The sequence below is a fragment of the Paramisgurnus dabryanus genome, chromosome 4, assembly GCF_030506205.2.
Source record: "Paramisgurnus dabryanus chromosome 4, PD_genome_1.1, whole genome shotgun sequence".
Classification (NCBI taxonomy): Eukaryota; Metazoa; Chordata; class Actinopteri; order Cypriniformes; family Cobitidae; genus Paramisgurnus; species Paramisgurnus dabryanus.
Window position 1 is genome coordinate 4286694 of NC_133340.1, and position 23309 is coordinate 4310002.

The window sequence follows — 23309 nt, forward strand, 5'->3', positions numbered from 1 at the left end:
CAATCACTTATTTTTCTTAACCCACATCCACAGTGGTGGGTAGCGAGCAGGTGATGTTGCAGCTTTGATAGTTTACGTTAATCTTTAGTTGCAACATGCTGAACTTTCAAAATGAGGCCGCTATATTGTTCTTTGTTGTCTATTCTTTAAAACATTAAGACCTAACTAGAGATAGAATAACATTTTGAGTAACATATTTAAACTCTAAAAGACATTTATGATTTTTTTAGTATTTGGGTTTTGCTTAAAGTACACACATTAAAAACCTTTTGATATAATCATGATTTGAGAATATTCCAAACAGTTAGATGGAAGCAAAGAAATATGATCTTATCAGTAGCATGTAAACAATGTTTTGCTTACATGTAAGCAGTGTCTAACAGAACGCAGAATATTGCGTAATTCGTATTTTTAGTCATAACTTTTATGTATAAATTTACTTTTTGTTTATATGAAACAAAGATGTTTATGTTAGGTTTTATTTAAGGACCAAATTCAGTGTTCATGTAGTGACCTCCTCTGGCCACAGTATGTATGCTTGTAAAGCGGGATTTCAAAAAATCCTCTTAAACCCGCCCCCAACCAGCGAAGTATTATTGACTCTGAATTCAGCCAATGGGAGCGCTGCGTTTTCATATCCGGGTAGCACTATAAACTTCAAGGCCTAACTACACGATTTGCGAGTGGCGACGTTCATTATCAGCATCTAAAGGTAAATGATGTTTTATTTGTGTATTTTATCTTCGGTTTGTTGTAATGTACTATAATTAATAGCTCAAATGTCCTAGTTGAACATGATAACGGAGCCTAATTAGGACTCTAAAGGAAGAAATGGACAGTTGTGGAGACCTCGCGTTTCTGTACGTTAGTCCTGCAGCCTTTAGGACTCGAAGCCTAAACACGAAACTGATTTATGTAAGAATAGTTATAGATTTCATAATTTTATCAGCACAGCTCGATTTCGAAGTAATTGTAAACGTATATGGTATTTTAAGGCAAGACATTTTTATTTTATTTTAGTCAAAACGTCGGTTTGGCTGATACAATGAATGGCGGCTCTTTTGTCTGGACACGCTGCGGTAGGCGATCGATTCAATCGGGGCAGGTTTTTGATAGTTTACCGGCCTGTATCCGTTTTTCTATAAATCAACGCGTTTTACTGTATGTGGCATTTGTAAACGGGTGCTTGTAAACGTTTCATTTAAGAGGTCATGAAATATAATAAAATAAATGGTAAGAGAGTTCTGAATGAACTAAGCACTAGTCCCCATTCTAGTTTTTCAAAACCTATTGAGCTATATACATAGATGGCATTTTTGTCGTGTTTCAAGCCTGTGTAAAGTCTTTTCAGAGAATAGTTTAAAGGCATTATAAATGTATTGCTGAAACATGTTACCAAGACTGAACAATGTATGTTAGTACTGAATTGTGGAGTTACACGTTAAACAGTTTATCACATTTGTGTTCAGGATTATTTGGGCGGGGCTTAAACGGTGGCTTGATGACGCACTAGAGTCACCCAGCATGGCCCCGCCCCCTATCACAAAGATCCATAATAAAATTAGAAATTAGAAAGAAAGAGCTGTGCGTAATATCGCCTTTGCGATTTAGAATCAATATCAGACAGGCGTTATTAGAATGAATGGCGATAAATTGTCACAGCCTTAGCTCATACCGTACTGGATATTTGTAACCATTCATATTTTGTATGAGTAGGTTATGCATGCGTGTACAGGTTTATGGAGCCCGGGAGAGGTATTGCAATTTGTCGTAATGCGTGGGTCTCGTACAGCTGTCTGCGTCAAGTCAATAAAATGAACTATGCTTTGCAAGGCTGTGCATCCGACTCTGCCTGTATGTGTAAAAACCTAACTACACTTAATTCTCAAGACATGTAAAAATACTAACTATATTCCAGGCTTAAGGATTGTTATTTTTAAATGGTATTGCAACGCTTTTGATGTCAATTTCACCTTCATTTGTAGACCCACATATTAATTCAATATTCTATATCCTTTTAGTTATGTTATTTACATGTACATTCCAGACAAGGAAAATATAAATTTTCTCTTTTTACATGGTTGTTGCCACCAAAGTTACCATGGCCGAAAACGATGTTGACAATGAGCTGTTGGACTACGAGGAGGATGAGGAGCCACAGACCGCCGCAGACAGTGCTGCTCCCACCAGCAAAAAGGAGGTTAAGGGCTCGTACGTCTCCATTCACAGCTCTGGATTCCGTGATTTCCTCCTAAAACCAGAGCTGCTTCGTGCTATTGTTGACTGTGGTTTTGAACATCCTTCTGAGGGTGAGAATGAATGACTGTTTGTACTACAGTACATTTTCAGTTGTATGTTTGGCACCTGCTTTTATCCAAAGCTTACAGTACATGCAGTGCAAAATGTACAGTGGATTATAAGTAGAGATGCACTGATCGACTGGCCAGAGACTGGAATTGGTTGATCTTACGCTTGCCCGGACTGGTAACTGGCCACTCATTCTTACGACTTAAAGACTTGTTTAATCTTGTGTCATGTCACACATGCAGCTTATTACAAGCTTATCCTGAAGCACCAATTAGCGTCACAACTAAAATGTGAACATCTGATTAATCTCAGTATCGAGTTTGAAAGCATTTTATTTTTTTTAATAAAAGATCATTTAATTTAAATGCAGTTTGGGTAAAGGTGCAATGTTCAATAATTTATTTTATCATGGAAGTAAAGTTTTTCATGATAAAAAGTAGAATTTTGTTTGTACATGCTGTTATTATAGTACATAGAAAGAAATCGACAAACAATTGTACCGGTATATCAAAATGAGAAGTGGAAATTGGCCTAGAAAATTGTAATCGGTGCATCTCTAATTTTAAGCCATATATTTTATCAGTATGTTTGTTTCCTGGATCGAACCAGTGACATTTTGCACTAGTAATGCAATGCTCTACCAACTGATTTTGAGTTTTGATTTCTTTAGAGTATATAAACAGTTTATACATTTATATGATGTTGGCTTCGTCTGTGTGAGTTATCTTAATCATTTAATTTGTGTAAAAGAGAATTTTCTTTCTTCTCAGTCCAACATGAGTGCATTCCACAAGCCATCTTGGGTATGGACATCCTGTGCCAGGCCAAGTCTGGTATGGGAAAAACGGCTGTATTCGTGCTTGCAACACTCCAACAAATCGAGCCAGTGGATGGGCAGGTGTGTGTTTTAATTTAAACCTACAACTTTTTAAACCTAATCAATGTTAGGGGGCATTTTTCTATTTTTAACATTCTAAGGGGTTGTGTACACCAAAACTTTTACGCCCGCGGCCGGCTCATGTTATCAATTGTTTCCATTGGAAGCTCAGCGTTTTTCAAATAAGCCAGCAGCTAGCGGCTTTTTTCCGCCCTGAAAACCGGCGCTCTGCGGTTTTTCTGCGCTCGGCGCTGAGCGTCTAGAGTTGAAAGAGATTCAACTTTGGGAGAAAAGCTCTGCTCGTCAATGTCAGTTCTCACGCGGCCGCCCAATCACAGTGGAGGAGGGGCGGGACATTACCACAGCAACCAACCGGCTCGCAGCTGAAGTATCACAGCTACCAAAGCGCTCAGCTGAAGAAAGCTGGCACTCAGCTGAAAAACAGCTGGCATTCGGCGTCCTCAAGGCGTTTTCAGCCGCGTTTAAAAGTTTTGGTGTGTCCAGCCCCTAAAGATAATAATTCTGTCAAAAGTATAGGGCGGGATTAGTATTGTTTTTTCATACAGCAGTGTACAGAGGTTTTTGACATGTAAAAAAATCTGTGCAAAAGCAGATGTATGCCTGTTTCTATATTATATTGCTTGAGATTGAGTTTATTAAAGATGCACTAAGTATTAAATGTGTATATAACATTGGTAGGCTCTCAGTCATATTTATCTGTGTCTGTGTGTCTGACTCTAATTCAGACTTTTGCCTTGATTCAGTTAAAGATGTAGTTGTTCTTGTCAGTGGTATGAAAATCAACCTAATTTCATATTTGTTTTCTGCTCAGGTTTCTGTTTTGGTTATGTGCCACACACGTGAACTGGCCTTTCAGATCAGTAAAGAGTATGAGCGTTTCTCCAAGTACATGTCCAACGTTAAGTGTGCTGTCTTCTTCGGTGGGTTGTCCATAAAGAACGACGAAGACGTGTTGAAGAAGAACTGCCCTCACATCGTGGTGGGAACACCCGGCAGGATCCTCGCCCTCATTCGCAACAAGACACTTAACCTCAAAAATGTCAAGCACTTTGTTTTGGATGAGTGTGACAAGATGTTGGAGCAGCTGGGTTTGTAAATTTTTGTTTAATCTGACTTTTACAATTGAGGAGCTCAGACGCGAAATCGTCAGTGCCACCTTCATAAAATGAGTTGATGATATAAACAAAATGCTCTTGACACGTATGATCCGTTTATTAAAAACTTACGCTTAAAATCTACTTTTCTGGCCTCAGGCCATTCAGAAATACTTAAGTTGACATTAAAATTAAGATAAAATGTCTGATGCACTTTGAGGGTTTTGCATCTGAGATCTTCAATTGTTGTCTTGCACAAGAGCTAAAGGGTTGTTACTTACCAGTTATTGATGCCACTTAAAAACTGACACCATTGAAAGCGATTAATTTTTAAACGGCAACAACAAACATCCGGCTTTTGTGGTCCAAACATAACTTTCAGTAGACTTCCGGCAAGAATCTATAACCAAGTCCCTCTAGACTAGATGATTAGTTTAGCTTGTTATCAGAAATTAGGGCTGAACGATTCTTGCTCAAATGTGAATTAAGTTTTTTCTCCATGGGATATGAGATCATGATTCTCTCACATTTATTGCACTCAAATAAAAAATGTGCCACACAGGACTTTATAATAAATTGTCTTAAGTCTTTTCTCCTTATTTTACAAATTTGTTAGCTGTTAAACAAAAACAATAGAATGTTGACATTAATAAATAAAAAGAATTAAAATAAATGGCACCTTAAAAACACTAAACTATCCATATTTTGAGGCTTCAAGGAGGAGCGTAGGCATGTTACAATGCTCCCTTGTGCTAAAAACCCTTTCTGGTGGGGAACTTGTGGCAGTAATACAAAGGCCGTTTTTCAATCTGAAGGCTGTAGCCTCCAGAGGATGCATTTCTAAGCTGCAGACGTCATGAAGATGGTCTTATTTCAGAATATTAACAATTATAAAGTTGACTCTTATTCTTAGTTAATCGTAAATTGTTGTAATATGTTTATGACTTGCGAATGTAATGCTTAGTTAACTTTATTAAACCAGGCTTGATGACGTATGCAGCCCGCATATGCGACCTACTGAGGCTGCAGCCTTCCGATTGAGAAACTCGTTTTTTTTTCTCTCTCTTTTGTGTGAAAATTGCCGCTTCAAATCCACCATGTAAACCGACTATGCGTTTAGATTTGCCGCCTTTACACATCACACGAGTGACAGCGGAACGGCGCAAATAAGGATGAGAGAGGAGATAAAGGATCAGGGCTGATTGGCGAATGAATGGGGTTTGGTTTTGCACTCTGTGAGTGTGAGCAAGTTTGCCCGGTTTTGCATCTTGGATTGTTGTAATGTAAATACGTGAATGCAGCATCTGAATACAGGGAAATCCTGTATATGCAAGTGAATTACCATCATTTAGAAAGATTGTCAAGATTGTTATAAAAAAGAATATTAACTAAAGATGCATTAATTCGTGCTTGGATTCTCTTTGCACAGTAGTGATCCATGCTTGCTATCTCCCCACATTTTTTATTTTTGAAAGGTATTTGTTACAGAGGTCAGTTTAGCCACTAGCCAGAGCGTTAAACAAACACAGAGTAGAAGTTAAAGGGCCCATGGCATGAACATGTTAGCATTGCCACTTTGTAAGTGTGAGCAAAAATGTATCGTTTTGGGTGTGTCCTTTAAAATGCAAATGAGCAGATGAAGTGCAAACATTGATCACCACGATGGTGGTTTAATGCAATTCAAACTCAATTGTGCTGTCAATTATTTTTTATCTGTCTCTCTGCACTAAATGGCAGTGCTGTGGTTGGATAGTGCATATTAAGGGGGCGGTATTATTATAATAAGAGCTCCTTATGACATCATAAGGAGGGATACATTTCAATTACCTAATTTTTGCTCATACCTACAAAGTGGCAATGCTAACATGTTCATGCCATGGGCCCTTTAACTTCGGGCCAAGTATATACATCATACATCGTCCCCGATGAAACGTTAAAGACATTTTATACGTTAAGTGAAGGATCTTTATGAAAAAATAAATTGTTGTTTGTGTTCAGCTTGTGTTTTGACCAGAAAGACAATTGTTCTGAAAAGTGCTGTTCTGGCTGTGGAAAAAAGTAAATCCAAACAATTCACTACAATTAATCTAACTTATGTACACACCTGTATGCCCGGTTGCAAAATGACTGCTTGAGCACTGGCAATAAACATTATTTTATTATCTGTCATATACTTCGCTTTAGATTTTTTTTTTTTTTAATAACTCCTTTCTTCTGCTGTGTTTTATGTGAGGTTTATGCAAGGAATGTTGTTTATATCTTACATTGTAAAACATGAATACATAAACGGATGATATTCTTATACAGAATGTAAGAAATCTAATTCTGTGTGTTTGCGTGCTAGATATGAGACGGGATGTCCAGGATATCTTCAGACTGACCCCCCACGAGAAGCAATGCATGATGTTCAGCGCCACACTAAGCAAAGAGATCCGGCCGGTCTGTCGCAAGTTCATGCAAGATGTGAGTACTCCTGTTTTTACTCCAGTCCTATGTTTGTATTAGGGCAGTGCTTCCCAATCCTGGTCCTCGAGGCCCCCTTCCCAGAAAGTTGTAGATGTCTCTTTATTTAAAACACCTGATTCAACTTATCAGCCTCCTTCCGAAATGGTAAGCAAGCTGATGAGTTAAATCAGGTGTGTTAAATGAGGAGACATCTTAAACTGTCTGGGAAGGGGGCCTCGAGGACATGTTTCTGGGTACGCACTGCTTTGCACATTTTGTATATTTTGCCCACCTTACAACATGCCTAATGAACTACTGATCAGAGATGTGAAGAGCACTGGGTACCTAGGAACATGATTTAAAACGGCTGTCCTAAGGATGTAATGGTAGATTTATTCGTGCTTGAACAGTCATGGTATGGACGTCATGGTTTGGTACGCTGTGCAGACAGATGACATCAAAGTTCGTTACCAGTTGTGATGCGAGTTTCATCTGCATCGTCTACAGCAGAAGGGCTGCTCAAGTTTGGCAATAAAAATATTTCGCGCGTCTGCTAGTATTATAGTAGCCTACAGTATGGAGTGTAATGACTGTGTAGGGGTTTTGGCGTTACCTGCACTTGCAATTAAACTTGTGGCCGGACTTGTCAAAAGTGTAATGTATTTGTTGTAGCCTGTGAATATGCGCCGAGCAATGTTTACAGTCACAGGTTTTATTTCTTCACATTTTGAGCATTACTGTCTGGCTGCACACAGCAGCAAACTTAAATGATGTTAACGGCTTGTCACGTGCAGTTTTATCAAGTGATTGACATACAATACAGTTAAACAGCTCTGCTTTACTTCTAGATGTGATGAACGTGAGCGGGCGCTCTGTATCTGCAGTCATGCAGGGCTTAGCGGAGCTTCGCATTCATTATAAATGCGTTGATGAGCCGCGGATTATATACGTACTGACCCGAGGGAGGTTAGGATTTTTCCCGAGAACCGTTCCACCCCTAACAGATATATAACTGTAGTTTTACATAGGCCATTTTTTCTGTACAGCTGATAAAAGTGCATCCTTAATACACTAAAAAGTCTATACTGTATCTCAAAGGGGGACTAAATGGTGCCAACTAGAACAAATTAATTTGGATTGCTGTCTGTATAAAATGAATGAAAAGAAATCTAGCACTTGGTAGTCGTTTCTTTATCCTGTTGTACCGAACTGTGACCTCTTGCTTACCGAGCTGTAACTTTAGTGTACTTTTACACCCCTAGTAGTATTTAAACATTTTGTATACAGTTTTTGTGAATTCAAATCGGGCGGCATTTGAAACGTGACCTTGAGAGACAAGATGTTGTTGATTTATAAATCTTCTCCTTTCTCTTTCAGCCAATGGAGGTGTTTGTTGATGATGAGACCAAGCTGACCCTACATGGTCTTCAGCAATACTACGTCAAACTGAAGGACAGTGAGAAGAACCGCAAACTGTTTGACCTACTTGACGTTCTTGAGTTCAACCAGGTAACATTTCACTTTTTTTCTTTACTCCGTGCCTGATACATTGAACAGATTGTCTGATTTTTCTGATGTGATATGGGTTGATAAGGGTTAGGACAAACACATTAACTGTGCTTCTGTGTATTGCAGGTGGTGATATTTGTGAAGTCAGTTCCCCGTTGTGTAGCTCTGTCTCAGCTGTTGGTTGAACAGAATTTCCCTGCCATCGCTATCCATAGAGGCATGGCTCAGGAAGAGAGGTGAGATGTAGGCATTAAAGTCAATTTAACATTTAAAATAGTTTGAGTGATCGTAACATCTTACCATTACCAGTTTTTAAGATTTTCACCAAAGTTCAATGACTTCCTGAAAATGAATGTTCTGTTTTTAAATATAAACATACAATATATCAAATGAAATAACATTTCCATTGTTTTCAAACAAAACATTTTCATCATACCTTTATTTTATCACCTCTCAAATATGAGTAGGTTTCTTAAAAAATAGCAAATTTCGAGCAAAAAATTTGAAATAATTGCATTTTGAAGGAGTGATCCACAAAACATACACTGAGTTTCAACTGTTTGCCCTAAGGAAATACTTCCAGGTTTTATAAGTCAGGTAAGAGCCCCACCTGGTGAATAAAAGTGTTTTTTTCCCTGCAATCTGTATTTCCATCGTAAATAGAAGAGTGTTTTAACTCTTTCCCCACCACTGACAAGTTAACTCGTCAATTAAGAGTAAACGCTTCCTTGCCAGAGTCGTCTTATAGCATAGAAGTAAAGTGCTTGAACTTGTTAGATGTCTTCATTTTGCTATATTGCAATTGTGTTTGAGGCTGTAGTGACATCACCCCCTTCCTTTTAGGTGCTTTGCCTAATGCAAAAAAGTCCCTTATTTGTTTTCACTTTTTCATTTTGTCTCTCACAGATTGTCTCGGTATCAACAGTTTAAAGACTTCCAAAGGAGAATTCTGGTGGCTACAAATCTGTTTGGTCGTGGGATGGATATTGAGCGTGTTAACATTGTTTTTAACTATGACATGCCTGAGGACTCGGACACATATCTGCATAGGGTACATATACGCTACAGCATTCTACTTCTCATTTAAACAGTCAAATAACAGCCCAACCCAGTGTCTAAGAATACTCAAAAAAAATTAGAGCTACACAATTAATGGCAAATTAAACCATAATATTGTTGAAGCGATTTGCATTTTGCAAAACATAGTAACCCATGCATTCAAAGTAGTAATAGACCATTCTGTTGCAGTGGCTGATATATTTTTTATTTATTTATTATCTGCATCTGCTTTACATCTGAGCGTCTTTTGATTACAAAAACAAATCGCAAATTTAAGTAACACAAGGATTGGCTTGTACATTTTTTTTTACTTAAATTTGTGATTTGTTTTTGTTATGAAAAGATGCTCCGATGTAAAGCCAAGTCTGACAGACAATGACCAATCCTTCACTTTTTAACATGACATTATGTTGTGTTACACACAACAACACTCTGGTTTGCAGCAAAGTGTCAGATCCGCATCATGTCTAATAAATATATTTTAAGTAGTTTCACAAATTTTCTGTTTGCGCCTCATTTACTGTAATTACATTTGTGTTGTATCGACATCGGACATAAAAAGCACCATTAAAGGTGGGGTGCATGATCTCTGAAAGCAATGTTGATATTTAAATTTCAATTCTATTTTATTTATATAGCGCTTTTTACAATTGTTAATTGTTGCAAAGCAGCTTTACATGAGTAGATGTAGAGGAGAACACAGAAAATCAATAGATAGTATAAGAAGTAGAATATAGCGGCTAAGGATAAACCGTACAAAAACCCTTGGGAGAAATTAATATATATTTACATATATAGACACGGTAGGGATAGGAAGCGGGTAAGTGGATTAAACTGGTTCAGCCGGTGGTCGTTTGTCGCGCATCGGCTGGGCATCACGTTGAAGCCACGTTGAAACTACATAAACAAGCCCTTACCCCAATAGAATCTGGACCTGCTTTTGATAGACCCGCCCCACACATACGCAACGATGTCGGTTAGTAGACACACCCCTTACTGCTGATTAGCTACGTGTGTTTTGGCACTCGGCCCGTCTTCCTGTTCCCAAGTGTTTTTCAAAAATCATCCACCCCGCCTTTAATTCAAAGTCAAGAACTTTATTTATCTTTCTGATTCTACAGTATGTAAAAGCTCCATTTGTGGAGGTGATCTGCATTTTCTTGAAGTCATAAAATAAAAAACGTTATTTTACATTTAATTCTGATTAATAAATATGTTGGATAAAATGAAAAGTAGGCACACATAGAATGTGTTTTGACGGAGTTCAAAAAAAAAAAAAATGGTTTAAGAACTGAACTGAAGTCCACTTTCAAATTCAGGTGTAATTTGTCAAATATTAAGCATGTCAAATGTTAATGCGTACTCTTATGTTGTCCTCTTTAGGTGGCTCGTGCTGGTAGGTTTGGCACAAAAGGATTAGCCGTAACCTTTGTATCGGATGAAACCGATGCAAAAACCCTGAATGACGTACAGGACCGATTTGAAGTCAACGTAGCGGAGTTGCCTGAGGAGATTGACATCTCCACTTACAGTAAGCGCAAAATATCTTGTTGATAAACCATTTATATTTGTCATCGCCATTGTCCATTTTTGTAACCGTTTGGTCTCTCTTTCTCTAGTTGAGCAGTCGAGATGAGCAGTATGTGAAATGGCTGTCGTCCAGTTCTCCCTGTGTGTCTCAGTGTTGTTTCTGCGACAGTGGAAGAGAGAACTGCCCTTTTTATTTTAAGAAGATATTGCCTATTCACCCCTCTTCTCCATTTGTGCAACTATTTTATTGATCCAGAGGATTGGTGTGGGTGTGTTTTTACTTTTGTTAATTTTGGTTGTTTGTCGGTTGGTTTGAGAATTAAACATTTTATACTATGTAAGTTTTCTGAGTTGTATTTGAAATCATGTGAAAATCAGGTGATGTGAACTTTGTATAAATGCCTTTTTTAATGTGCTGAGACCTAAGCAAGCTATTTTTATGTATGTCTCAAGAGGGTAAACACTGCTATGTTATACTTTTTAAAACATTAATGTAACATGCCTGGTCTAACCAATTGTAGGAGTTTTTTTGGGGTGGGAGGGTGGGGATAATTAATTGTAGTGCTTTGTAGTTGCAGTGGTCACACAATTTTTCTTGATCTTCTGACATGTAAATGTATATTGTACTATTAAAAGCATACTTTTAAGTTTGTTCCACAAGTAAAAATGTGTATTTGTTTCTGCAAAAACAGCTTAAACGGATTGCTTCCACATCAAAACATTATCGCTTGGGTAGGTAGTTTCATACGACATCACAAAGTGGCGTGGTCAGGATGTCATTTGTAGAAGCGAATTGCAACATGCTTCAGCAAATCAAAGATATTTGGATTTATGTTTTATGATACCCCTTAAAACCCTGAGCATCATCAGCAATAAATTGTTAATTGTTATGTTGCTTCATTATTCTAATGATCTACTTTTTATTTGTCTTGAGGGCACTCATAATACAGTTCTACAATTTTAGATATTCTTTTGCAATTATTGCTCCCAAGTCGTCATATTAAAATGATAATTTTTTTCTAATCTAAATTATTTGCTGGAACCACTGATCTATATAAATGACTGAATTGCGCATGACGTCACACTTGTGAAGCCACCGCGCCGCCATGTTGGTATACCCAAACGTTCTATTAAATCAATGGACGTAATCAGACTTTAATGATAAAACATCCCTTTACTCGTCTTCGTTTTTATATGTGAAGTTACCCTGTACATTATTACAACACAAATGTCCAAAGCATGTAAATAGTTATTTACTGAAAGTTGTACGTTTTGCGTTTTAATCATACATTCATCTTTAGTATCAGATCAGCAGACAGACCGCAGCATATTTAGTATTAATGACAATAAACGTACTCATTCTGAAATCTATATAAATAATCATGCTTTGTACCGTATGTGCATGCAATAATTTGCTAGTTTTGTAATTATGTTATCTAAACTTACAAGTTACTTAAACTTATTTAGAGAAATAACGCTGACCGTCACGGTGTAGCTGAATGTCAAAACAAACTTTATTTATACCCGTGTCATTAACAAATGCAACAGACACACTCACCTTAACGGTTTTTTATAAATCCATTATCCTGCCCGATTAAAACATAAACATTACAAATAACACCAGAATTAACACATAATCAACGTACACATATCCTAAAATTTAACCTTGTGTAACTGATACGCTGTAAAGGGGGTACATTTTGATCATGATTTTGAATGGAAGTCAATGACGCTCTCTGCCGGTTGGGTACGGTTGGGTATACCAAGATGGCGGCTCGAACTCTGCGCTGGCTTCACCTCACGCAGTTACGTCAAGCGTTCTATGCGCAATCCAGTCATTTATATAGATCAGTGGCTGGAACCCCTCTCAAGTGCCGCCTATTCTACGAGTAAATACAAACAAGTGTGCAACAGCATATTTGTTGACATTGTCAAAATAGTCTTTTGTGTAAACATTGGCTTCAGTCTAGATTGCAAGACAAATTGATCTGAAACGGGGCATTAAAACAGAAAGACTAAAGGTTACTTAATTCTACCACATGAACCATACTGTTGAGTATGGGTGTGAAAAATAACTAGGCAGTTTTGTATGAAATATGGCAGATGAAGTGTATTAGATATGGGATTTGTGAAATAAGCTAATGTTTTAGCAACCAGAAACACTTTATATTGAATATGTTGTGTGCACTGCTTTATATTGCATTAAATATAAAAAACAAAAAGTCATAAATAAATAACATTAAACTGAGGTTTAGATTCTTTTCACTGTAATTTTAATAATGGCACTGTTCAACATTAAGTTTATATGTTTTTTACTCTTATAAAAACATGGATTTATGTGCATTCGTGGAACTCAAGATGTCAGGATAAACCTGAAACGCACTGAGAGTCTAAGTCGTTTATAACATGCATTTGAAAAAGCATCACTTGTTAAACATAATCATTATAAATATTCTTTATTAACATGGAAGTACCTTAAAAGGGTGGAAGAACAACAATATAAATATGCACATTTCCTGGAGATACATTTGTAAATGGTATAGGGGCACAAACTTAACGCAGGGTTAATTGTAACACAGCTACTTTACATATTTATACAGGGCAGAGCAATCTGTGCTTTTGGTCTTTTACTGTCAGAAGACGATCTGCTGTGAATGAGAAAAGTTTTGATGTGTTTAAGATATTGTGTTTTGAATGAATGGAATACATTTCTTTAAAACAGATTACAGTAGAGAATATATATGACATAAACTGATCATTAGTTCATGTTTATAATAGTTCTTAATGTGTTTGCTTGTATCTGTGTTATGTTTTAAATTAAAAAGCCCATTATTTCTGAATAACCTGATCATGTCTCCCTCTAGTAGTGCATAAGAAGCGATGTAATAAGATTTAGCATAAAAAGGAAAATAAACTTGAAATAATGTAATTGGTTATTAACTTTATTGTCATTTGTACTTGTTTTAAAGCAACACCAAAGAGTTTTTTTACCTTAAAATAACGTTTCCAAAAAAGTTTCAGTGGTTCATCCACTCAAAACAGGGTGAATGGCACGTTCACATTCGCTTTGCAGCCCTCTATCGGTCAAAACCGCACTAAAGAAGTTTCCAACCGTCGGGTCGTGGTCCTGTAGTTCGAGTGAAAACTACAAAAACTTGCTTTACGGCAGACCTACAATCCAATCAGAGCCAGCTATGCTGCAGTATTTACAACAGTGCTAATGAACAATTACGCGTCTAACCTGTAGGGGGAGCAAGGAGCAATAACTCTTTAGTGTTGCTTTAAAATAAATCATAATGTGTTGAATGAGAAAGGAACTGCTGCTGGCCTTTCAGGCGCCACATCCAAGTGATGAGCTTGATGCCTTATTCTCTCGGAAGATCAAAACTCTTGATAAATACGAGGCGTTGCGCATTTGTCTCATAAGAAACTTATGTATATATATATAATAGCCATGGTTTCATGGTATTTTTACAACCCTCAAATCGGGGGACCTGTCCCCTTGTTACCACTGTGCATGCTGGTGGTGGTGGTGTTATGGTGTAGGATGTTTTCTTGGCACACTTTAGGCCCCTTAGTGCCAAATGGGCATTGTTTAAATGCCACAGCCTACCTACCCAGATAGCATGCAAACCATTGAAACAATGTTAAAAACAGTTGATATGTCAATGTTTACTGCATTGAATCAATATCAGGTTTGTCCCTCCATTAATTGTGAAAAAATATTGAGATTTCAACAAATCACCATTATTGTGATCAGTGTTTGCTTTAGTTGCTTCAGCTGAGTGTATCAGTGTAAAAAATAAAAGTTGGTTTAACTTAACAAGAAAGTTACCTGGTTGCCTTTAAAATAGTTTAGTTAATCTTTTTTACAGAATTTTATTGAGTTACTGTAAAAAGAAATGCAGCATTTTTGTCAAATCAACAAATATTTTTATGCTACTTTAACTTAAAACATTAAGTTAAACAATTTCAACTTGATTTTATAAGTTATGTCAACTTTTAACAGTGTAATATTTTAAAGTTGGATTAACTCAAGACTTTAAGGCAACATGGATACTTGGTTACGGCGGCAGTGGCTCAGTGGTTCATGTAGATTGTCTACAAACCGGAAGGTTGGTGGTTCAATCCACAACTCCACCGGACCAAGTGTCGAGGTGTCCTTGAGCAAGACACCTAACCCCAGCTGCTCCCGACGAGCTGGATGGCACCTTGCATGGCTGACACCGCCGTCTGTGTATGAATGTGTGCGTGAATGGGTGAATGTGAGGCAAAACTTGTAAAGCGCTTTGGATGGCCATAGGTCTGTTAAAAGCGCTATATAAATGCAGTCCATTTGGTTACAACTTACTTTTATAAGTTGAACCAACAACTGTAAGTAAACTGTAAAAAATCTTTGCTGCCTTTATTTTTTCCAATCAACTCAGATTTACCTCTAATTTCAGTTAACTATTATTTATCTTACTATTATTTATCTTGAAGATGAGTTGTTATAACTTATAAAATGTAGTTGAAAAAAGTTAACTTAATTTTATAAGTTAAATAAAAATAAGTTGGCCTGACTTGTAAATCTCAGTTGATTAAACAAAAACAAAAATGTAAGGCAGCAAATATTTTTTTACAGTGTAGGCACAGAATATAGGAGGACCTATATTTTATTTTTGAAGTTTCAACATAACCAGAAGAGGTCAGCACAAAGCAACATTTAGTAGGCCTAGAGACTTTGGGTTTGTTCCTATCAGCTCATATCACATTTTCCAAATCTCGAAATATCATACTAACTCAATAAACATCATGACAGCGATAGAATTTTGGAAACTCATTAATTTAAAGTTATTGAATTATATTTCAACATAGCCTAAGCTCAACCGCACATCGGTTAAAAGTTTTTTTATAATGTAGGGTGGAGTCACATTGTGACAGATTTTGACAGTCAATTCATCTCACGTGTCCAGATGTCCGGAAGATATTGGGTCTGTCTGCTATTGATAAATACAGAGGTGACGTTAATTAGTTATGTCACCGGAAAATGAGTCTCGATGTGTAGTGAGGCAGGCGCAGAATCCTACGGGCACACACCCTGCTGATGAATACAATAAAAATTCTACTAATTTCCATTACACACGAACCATCATCTATTAACTAAACCATTGTTATTTAATAGTTTCAACAAGTTGCTGAAAGGTGTTGGTTCCTATCAGCCACTCGATTACATTACATTACCACAGATCTGCTGATAAATACAATAAAAATTCTTTCCTTTAAAACTTTTTAAAAGTGCATCTTAAATTATTATATATCTCCAAATCTTTAATTGTGTGGGCTTATTTTCTGCAAAGATCCTAGAGGTTTGTTTATGGCTGCATGGATTCTATCAAATATTGACAAACAAAACATTTTTTTAGAGGCATATTGTTTGGATCTTAAAAAAAACATAAAAATAGGTCACTAAGCACAAAAGGAAGGTTCTTTCATAGTTATCTCAGTCACCCTGACCTGAACCCTATTATGGGTGAACTAAAGAGGAGAGAGAGAGGACCAAGGAATTTGAAGCATCTGAAGAGATTTGAAATGAAGGAATGATGTCTGAACAGGTCTAGTCAGGTGTTTTTCAAACTAATCAGACATATGAAAAGAAGCAGCAGAGCTGTTGTCTTGGTGAAAGGCTTTTAAAAAAGTATTGAAAGTAAGGGAGTCATTACTTGTGGCTGCAGTGCGCTGAAAAAAAAAACACATTTATTGAATAGTGAGCCATTTTCAATTGTTTTACTTCAGTGAAAGCTTCAAGTATTTTTTAATAAAAGATCAAAAGGATTAGCAATCCAAATGTATTTTAACAGGCTTCTTTGTTCATATTTACGAAGGGTGCCAATAATTCTGAGCATGACATGTACTGTTCTTTTACTCGTGTACCCTTTTAAAACGTAGGCCTATTTAGAAATGCAGTACATTATTGGATGTAAATGGTACATAATGTTTCCCAAAAACTTTGTCGAAACTTAAATACAACAAAAAAATTGACAGCTGTCACTGGGGCTGTACCGTTTCGAAAACCACACCTTTGTACCTAGAGAGTTCATATTTAATATACCTCAGAGGTATGTATTGGTACCAAAGGGTGCATATTAATGCCTCAAAGTTACTTATTAGTGGCTCAAATGCACATATTGGTACCAAGTGTATACATACATTACATTTACCTAATTGGTATATCTTAACCATTTTGTCTAGCAGTGTTCAATAAAAATAAATGACTATTATTATTATCTTATTATTTTTATGAGTCTTTAACATTGGACACAGCGTTTTTTTTTGTTCAAGGCTGATGAACCGGCATCTGATACCTTCCCCCAGTCTGAGCAGTGGAAGATACTGCCATCATAGGACACCTCAGTTGACCATATGTGATTTAAATGTCACCAACCAAAGCACTTTCTGAAGGCCTTGACATTTTAGACTTTTAAAAATGCATTCTGAGCTGACCACGCCCGCCCTGTCAATCCTTACGTCAAGACCTGTTTGGTGTTGACTTTGTGGTGTTGGAAACATGACGGACGCAGAGCAGATAAATGTGTTAAATACACATACAGAAGAATTGGCGCATAAACAGAAATGTCACTGTTTCTAAAGAATGTTAGCGTCTGTCGCAACAGGAGAGGCTTTTTGACGCAATGATTGACAGGAGAAGGGCGTGGTAGAAGAGGGAAGCATTCTGAATTTTGCATTCAATTTTTGTAAATCCATTGTGGGGTATGTAATTGGCACAACGTGTGTGAGGTAAGAAGACAAAGACAATAGTATCCAAATAACATATTAACTCTACTGCCAAAAGCTGGATGAATACACAGCATGAACACACTTTACTCACTGACACGAGACCAGAGGAGGAAGACTGAAACAAGCACAACAAGATAATAAACTAGCAGGTACTGACGATTAAATAGGTGATGATGACTAACTAACAGAGGATGACTAATCTAGAAAGGTGAAACTCAAAACATGCAATGGACACAGACAGAAAAGTGACAGTTCGCCCCCTCCCAGCAAAGCGTGACCTTGCGACTGAAACACAAATTAGCAGGCAGATAAACATTAAACATTTAGTCCATGGTGGTAAGGAAGGTGCAATGAACCATGGAGGAATGGATGGATGGAGGCGCCATGGAACGGGCAGTGGAGAACGACGGCAGGATGGCCTCCATGCTACGACCTACGGAGACCGGTTGGAGGAGAACAAGTGAGCAGACGGAGAGACGATGAGGGCAAGCAACATCCCTGGCTTAGGAGACACAGGAGGTGGAGCCAGAGTGCCCAAGGACTGAGGGGGAGCTGGAGAGACCAAGGACAGAGGTGACCGCGGAAGGGAAGGAGGAACCCGCTGTAGCCAGAGGGCAGAGCGTAGTGACCAAAAGGGAGCCGCAAGGCTGCGGGTCTCGGGTGAGACCAGAGGAGGGAGGAGCTGAGGCTGAGCCGATAGGTCGACAGGACAGGATAGAGTATAGGCAACAGAGGATACATAACTAACCGCTATCACTTTGTTTATGTAAACGAGGAAGAGTCATATCACTCCCTGGTTAAATACGTCGTACTGCAAGGATCAGTTCTAGGTCCTATCCTGTTCTCGTTATACATGAACAGGATAGGATCTGTTACGTCTAGGAGACATCATCAGGAAACAAGTTTTCACTGCTATGCAGATAATACAGAGCTTTACATCTCCTCACATCCTAGCAAAACCCACCAGTTTTCTAAGCTAACAGACTGTATTAGCGATATTAGTGACTGGATGGCAAATTTCCTTATGCTCAACTCCAACAAGACAGAGATTATTATTATTATTGAACCAAATCGCTCCAAACTAAATATGTCCGATTACAAGTTGCCCATAAATGGCTGCACTGTGGTGGCGTCTTCCACAGTCAAGAACCTAGATGTGATGTTCGACAGCAATCTATCCTTTGATAATCATATCTCCAATGTCTGCTGCATAGCATTCTTCCATCTTAGAAATATCTCAAAAATACGCCATATGCTCTCTGCATCAGATGCTCAGGGGATGTTACGCAAATTAGGTAAATAAGCTCAAAACGCTGCTGCAAGAGTGCTTACTCGATCTAAGAAGTATGACCACATAAGCCCAATTTTGTCATCTTTACACTGGTTACCAGTTAAATAGCGCATACATTTTAAAATATTGCTGATCACCTATAAATGGCCTAACACCTTAATATCTTAGAGAATTACTATTAGAATAAAATCCATCATGTACTGCGGTCGCAAAATTCGGAGTACTTAACTATCCCTAGAGTATCAAAAGTGTCTAAAAGTGGTCAATCCTTTTCCTACTTAGCCCCTAAGCTCTGGAATGATTTGCCAAAAAACACACAGTCACAGTCGACCAATTTAAGTCTAAACTTAAGACATTTCTCTTTAACAAAGCATTCACATAATTTGTCTAGTTAATTAATATACTTATCCCGCAATAGTTAGCGTGTCTGGAAAAATGCATTCACATTACTCATCTGGGTAATTTACTAATGCCGCAATAACTAGCCTAACTGAAACAGAGCATTATAAACCACAATACTGTGTGACACTTGCATTATATGTGTACGACCCATACGGTAATAGGATTTTGTTTCCATTTCCCTGTCTCGTCCTTATTCCTGAGGACAATGGGACTAACAGACCCAGTTCCGGCTGCCGTGGAGGTCATCATGTCACTGATCTACTGGCCTTCCTTCAACATGATGCCCAGCCGATGTCAGAACAACACCCACTAGCTGCCCTTTCTCCTGCATCTATTAATGTAAAGCTGCTTTGAAACAATTGTGAAAAGCACTATATAAATACAATTTATTTGAATTGAGAGAATGGCGGTGTGAATGCAGGATCCTCACCAGATGCTGCTGTAGGATGCATGGCCAGTGATACAGCGTCACTGGGCGTCGAACTGCAGACATCTGGCAGAAAAGTGGATTTCGACTCGACTGAACTGGGTGATGGCAGGAGGACAGATGCTGAAAATGACGGGTGGGAAACAGGACCTCACTGTTTTTGTTGATAACAGATAACAGATATTGGATTTTGCGTAAAATTAAGAATTTACTTTTAAATATAACTATTACATTAAATGTTTGGAATTTAACTGTGTTATGTTTGTTCAGATATTGTTTGTACACAGCAAAATCCCGGTGTTAAATTAACACCGGCTCTGTGTTTATATGGGTATCACCAGCAGGGTGTTAAAAGTAACACTATAGCAGTGTTGGAGTTAATTAGATAATTAAATGATCATTTAAGGGATGATTTTTTGATTATTGAAGACACGTGGTGATTATGAACAGAATCACTGAAGGAAAGAGAAACACAAGAACTAAAACTGACTTCCAGCCACTGCCTTAGATAAAATCAACTGAAAAGACATATTAAACTTCTCTCATTACAAACCAGACTGACTTTTTTCTACTTTTAAATTTTTTGGTCACCATTATGGTGATCAGTGGTTCTTTTAGTTGGGCAGTTTGACTCTAAGGTTTCCCTTTGAGGTCTTGGCAATGGTGTTTGTAAAACACATTATATGTTGCAAAGGATGTTAAAGCAAAGGTTATCAAGTAAATTGTTAACATTGTAGAAAAGTGCCTTACTCTGATAATTAAATAGATGTTGATAAAATATATATTATTCTATATTGCATTTCAATAGCAGATCTTTCATCAGGTCAAGCTTTTTTAAATTTCATTGTTAAGTACATTCTGGAGATGTTTTTTGTCCCACATGCAGATATCATGAATCAGCCCATTAATCACAACAATGGTGACATAATGCAAGATGGGAGTCATAAGTTTTATACTACGGTGGATCCCAGCATTGGAACATTATGTTTGCGATTCATGGACTGATTCATATCTGGATGCATGTTGAAAGCAACAATTCCCTGCATATATAAAAATTAATTTATTTAGACAGTCAAACCATGCAACCTTGCTTAAATCAACAATTAACTGTTTATAGTAACTGATGACACTGCTTAATTATTCTTTAACTTAAGCTGTACCAAGTGATAACCCTCATTTGTAATATTCTTGGCAATAATTAATGTGTTTTGCCAAACACTGTTACAAAAAAAAAACTAAGAAAGGTGAGTAAAACTAACCAACTAAAGGGAGCACTGATCACCATAATGGTGACCAAACATTTCAATAAAACATCAGCATCTAAACCTCTAATAATTCTCAAAAAAGTAGAGAAATGTAGACAAAGAACAGAAATAAAGTGAGTCTGGTTTGTAATAAGTAAGATTAAATGTATTTTGAGTTGATTTTATCTAAGCCAGTGGTTGGAAGTCAGTTGTAGTTCTTGTGTTTCTTTTAAGTGATTATGCTCATTATAATCAAGTGTCTTCAATAATCAAATAATCATCCCTCAAATGATCACTTAATTATCTAATTGACTACACTGCTTCAGCGTTACTTTTAACACCCTGCTGGTGGTACCCATATAAACACCGAACCGGTGTTAATTTAACACCGGGGATTTTGCTGTGTATAGTTATCTTAAACACATATACACTATTATAACTCCTCTACCTCTCCCTAGTTTTACTTAATGAGACTTGATAAACCTTGTCCCTCATGCTGGCCCTTACAATACCGGTAAGTAAACCAGCATTTAAGCTGCACTGTTTTGTCCAGATTTATAGTGGTTCTCTCCTCGATCTGTGCCTATCGTCTTAGAAAAAGTACATAAGATTGGAAATTGATACGGCAATAGGTAACGTTAGTGCTTCTGAGATGGCAAAAGCGCGTTTTTTTTCTGGCGAATTAGCAAATGGTATGCAAACATAATACAGTGAAAGATAATCTTTAAAGTTTATTTGGGGCACAATGATCAGGCATAATAATCTTAATCACAAAGAAAATAATATTAAAGTTTATATAAACTAACAAAATAATAAACTAATAAATAAAACATAAACAAAAGATAACAAATCTTTAATTGCAATTTTTGCAATAAGTGTTCATAGACAGCGCAAGATCATAATGAGCGACCATGTTTTTTAAATAAAGTTTGAGGAAGCTGGATGATGACGTTGGTCCGCGAGACCGCGACCATGGTGTGCTGTAGTCCGTTTATAGCATACCGTTAGCATTTTATATTTGACAGCTTTATTTAGGCTTCAAAATGTACACATTTTCGATTAACTTGTAAAGATTATCTTGATAGATCGTGGCAGGTAGTCTATCTCTGTCTGTGGGGGACTCACGTGATTTCTTCGTGGTCATGGGTGTTGGATCGGGTTCCGAGGTAGGCTCTCCGCTGGTGTTGAGTTGGATTGGACAATTAGGTCATATTCTTCTATGATGATTGTGTAATCCACAAAGCAAAATTAATGTAACCTGACAAAGATCAGATGGGATTTGCTTGTGGCATTACAAACCACATTTTTCGTCCAGTCCCCCTCAAAACCCCTCCATAAAGATAAGATCACTGCAAGTGGTGTACTGGCAGGTGTCTAAAAATTTCTGCACATATTCTTCTATACACCTGTCGTTCTGGAAAATGTAGATGATTCTTTCACAGGAATGTCTTGCTTTACCTCCAGGGTGAATGTTAATGGCAGCAACGTCCATCTTCATTCCAGTCTTAGGTCCGGTCTTTTGTCACAACGTGTGTGTGGTAAGAAGACGAAGACAAGAATCCAAATAACATTTCAACTTTACTGACAAAAGCTGGATGAATACACAACACAGCATGAACACACTTTACTTTAGACCAGATGAGAAAGACTGAAACAAGCCCAACAGGACACAGACAGTAACGTGACAGTAATTAGGATGCACTACCAAATGTCCTACCCGTTTGCGTTAAAGGAAAATAATATTTAGGCTTAATTATCATTTTGACAGTTTTGCTTAAACATATTAAATCAGTCTGTTCAATACATTGGCAAATATAAATATTATATGAATTAATTAAATTGTACTTGTCATTGTGCAATAAACATTGCACATGTGGTATGAAAAATGTTAACTTAAATACATGAATCCATTTAAATTGCACATGCTCTATATTCCTGCCAAATTGCATTTTATAATCCAAATTGATATTTGCAATATGCCTAGAGATTATTGTCAGTGTGTCCTTATCTTAGTTGCCATCGGTGTTGTGTGACTATTTACGCAATAAATCATCTTTGATTTCTTTGTTTTACTACAGGGGTTTATCTTTCAGTTTTCAAATAGCAGAGAAGCTTTTCACCAGATAACATCATCCTGCCAAACCTGAATTTAACCCAGTCACCTGAGTTTTTGACATATGTTATTTATTTACAGAAGGATCCATTTCTATCATTTTTGTCATTCGTACAGAAAAGAAAAATGTAGCTAGTAACCCGAGGTAAAAGAAAATAGAGCACTCAAATACAGTATACCTCAAGATATGATTACTTCAGCTCATGTAATTAT

General features: G+C 37.3%; 1 protein-coding gene across 1 annotated transcript; it reads left to right on the forward strand.

Annotated features, from left to right (window-relative positions):
- The first annotated feature begins 627 nt into the window (after positions 1–627).
- Positions 628–11178, forward strand: LOC135746652 (ATP-dependent RNA helicase DDX39A-like). The gene is made up of 10 exons (XM_065265306.1): positions 628–712; positions 2097–2309; positions 3078–3205; positions 4017–4293; positions 6644–6762; positions 8122–8253; positions 8380–8489; positions 9160–9304; positions 10696–10843; positions 10932–11178. Exons 2-10 carry the CDS (start codon positions 2102–2104, stop codon positions 10946–10948), a joined length of 1284 nt encoding a protein of 427 aa, XP_065121378.1. The 5' UTR covers positions 628–712; positions 2097–2101; the 3' UTR covers positions 10949–11178.
- Positions 11179–23309: the final 12131 nt, after the last annotated feature.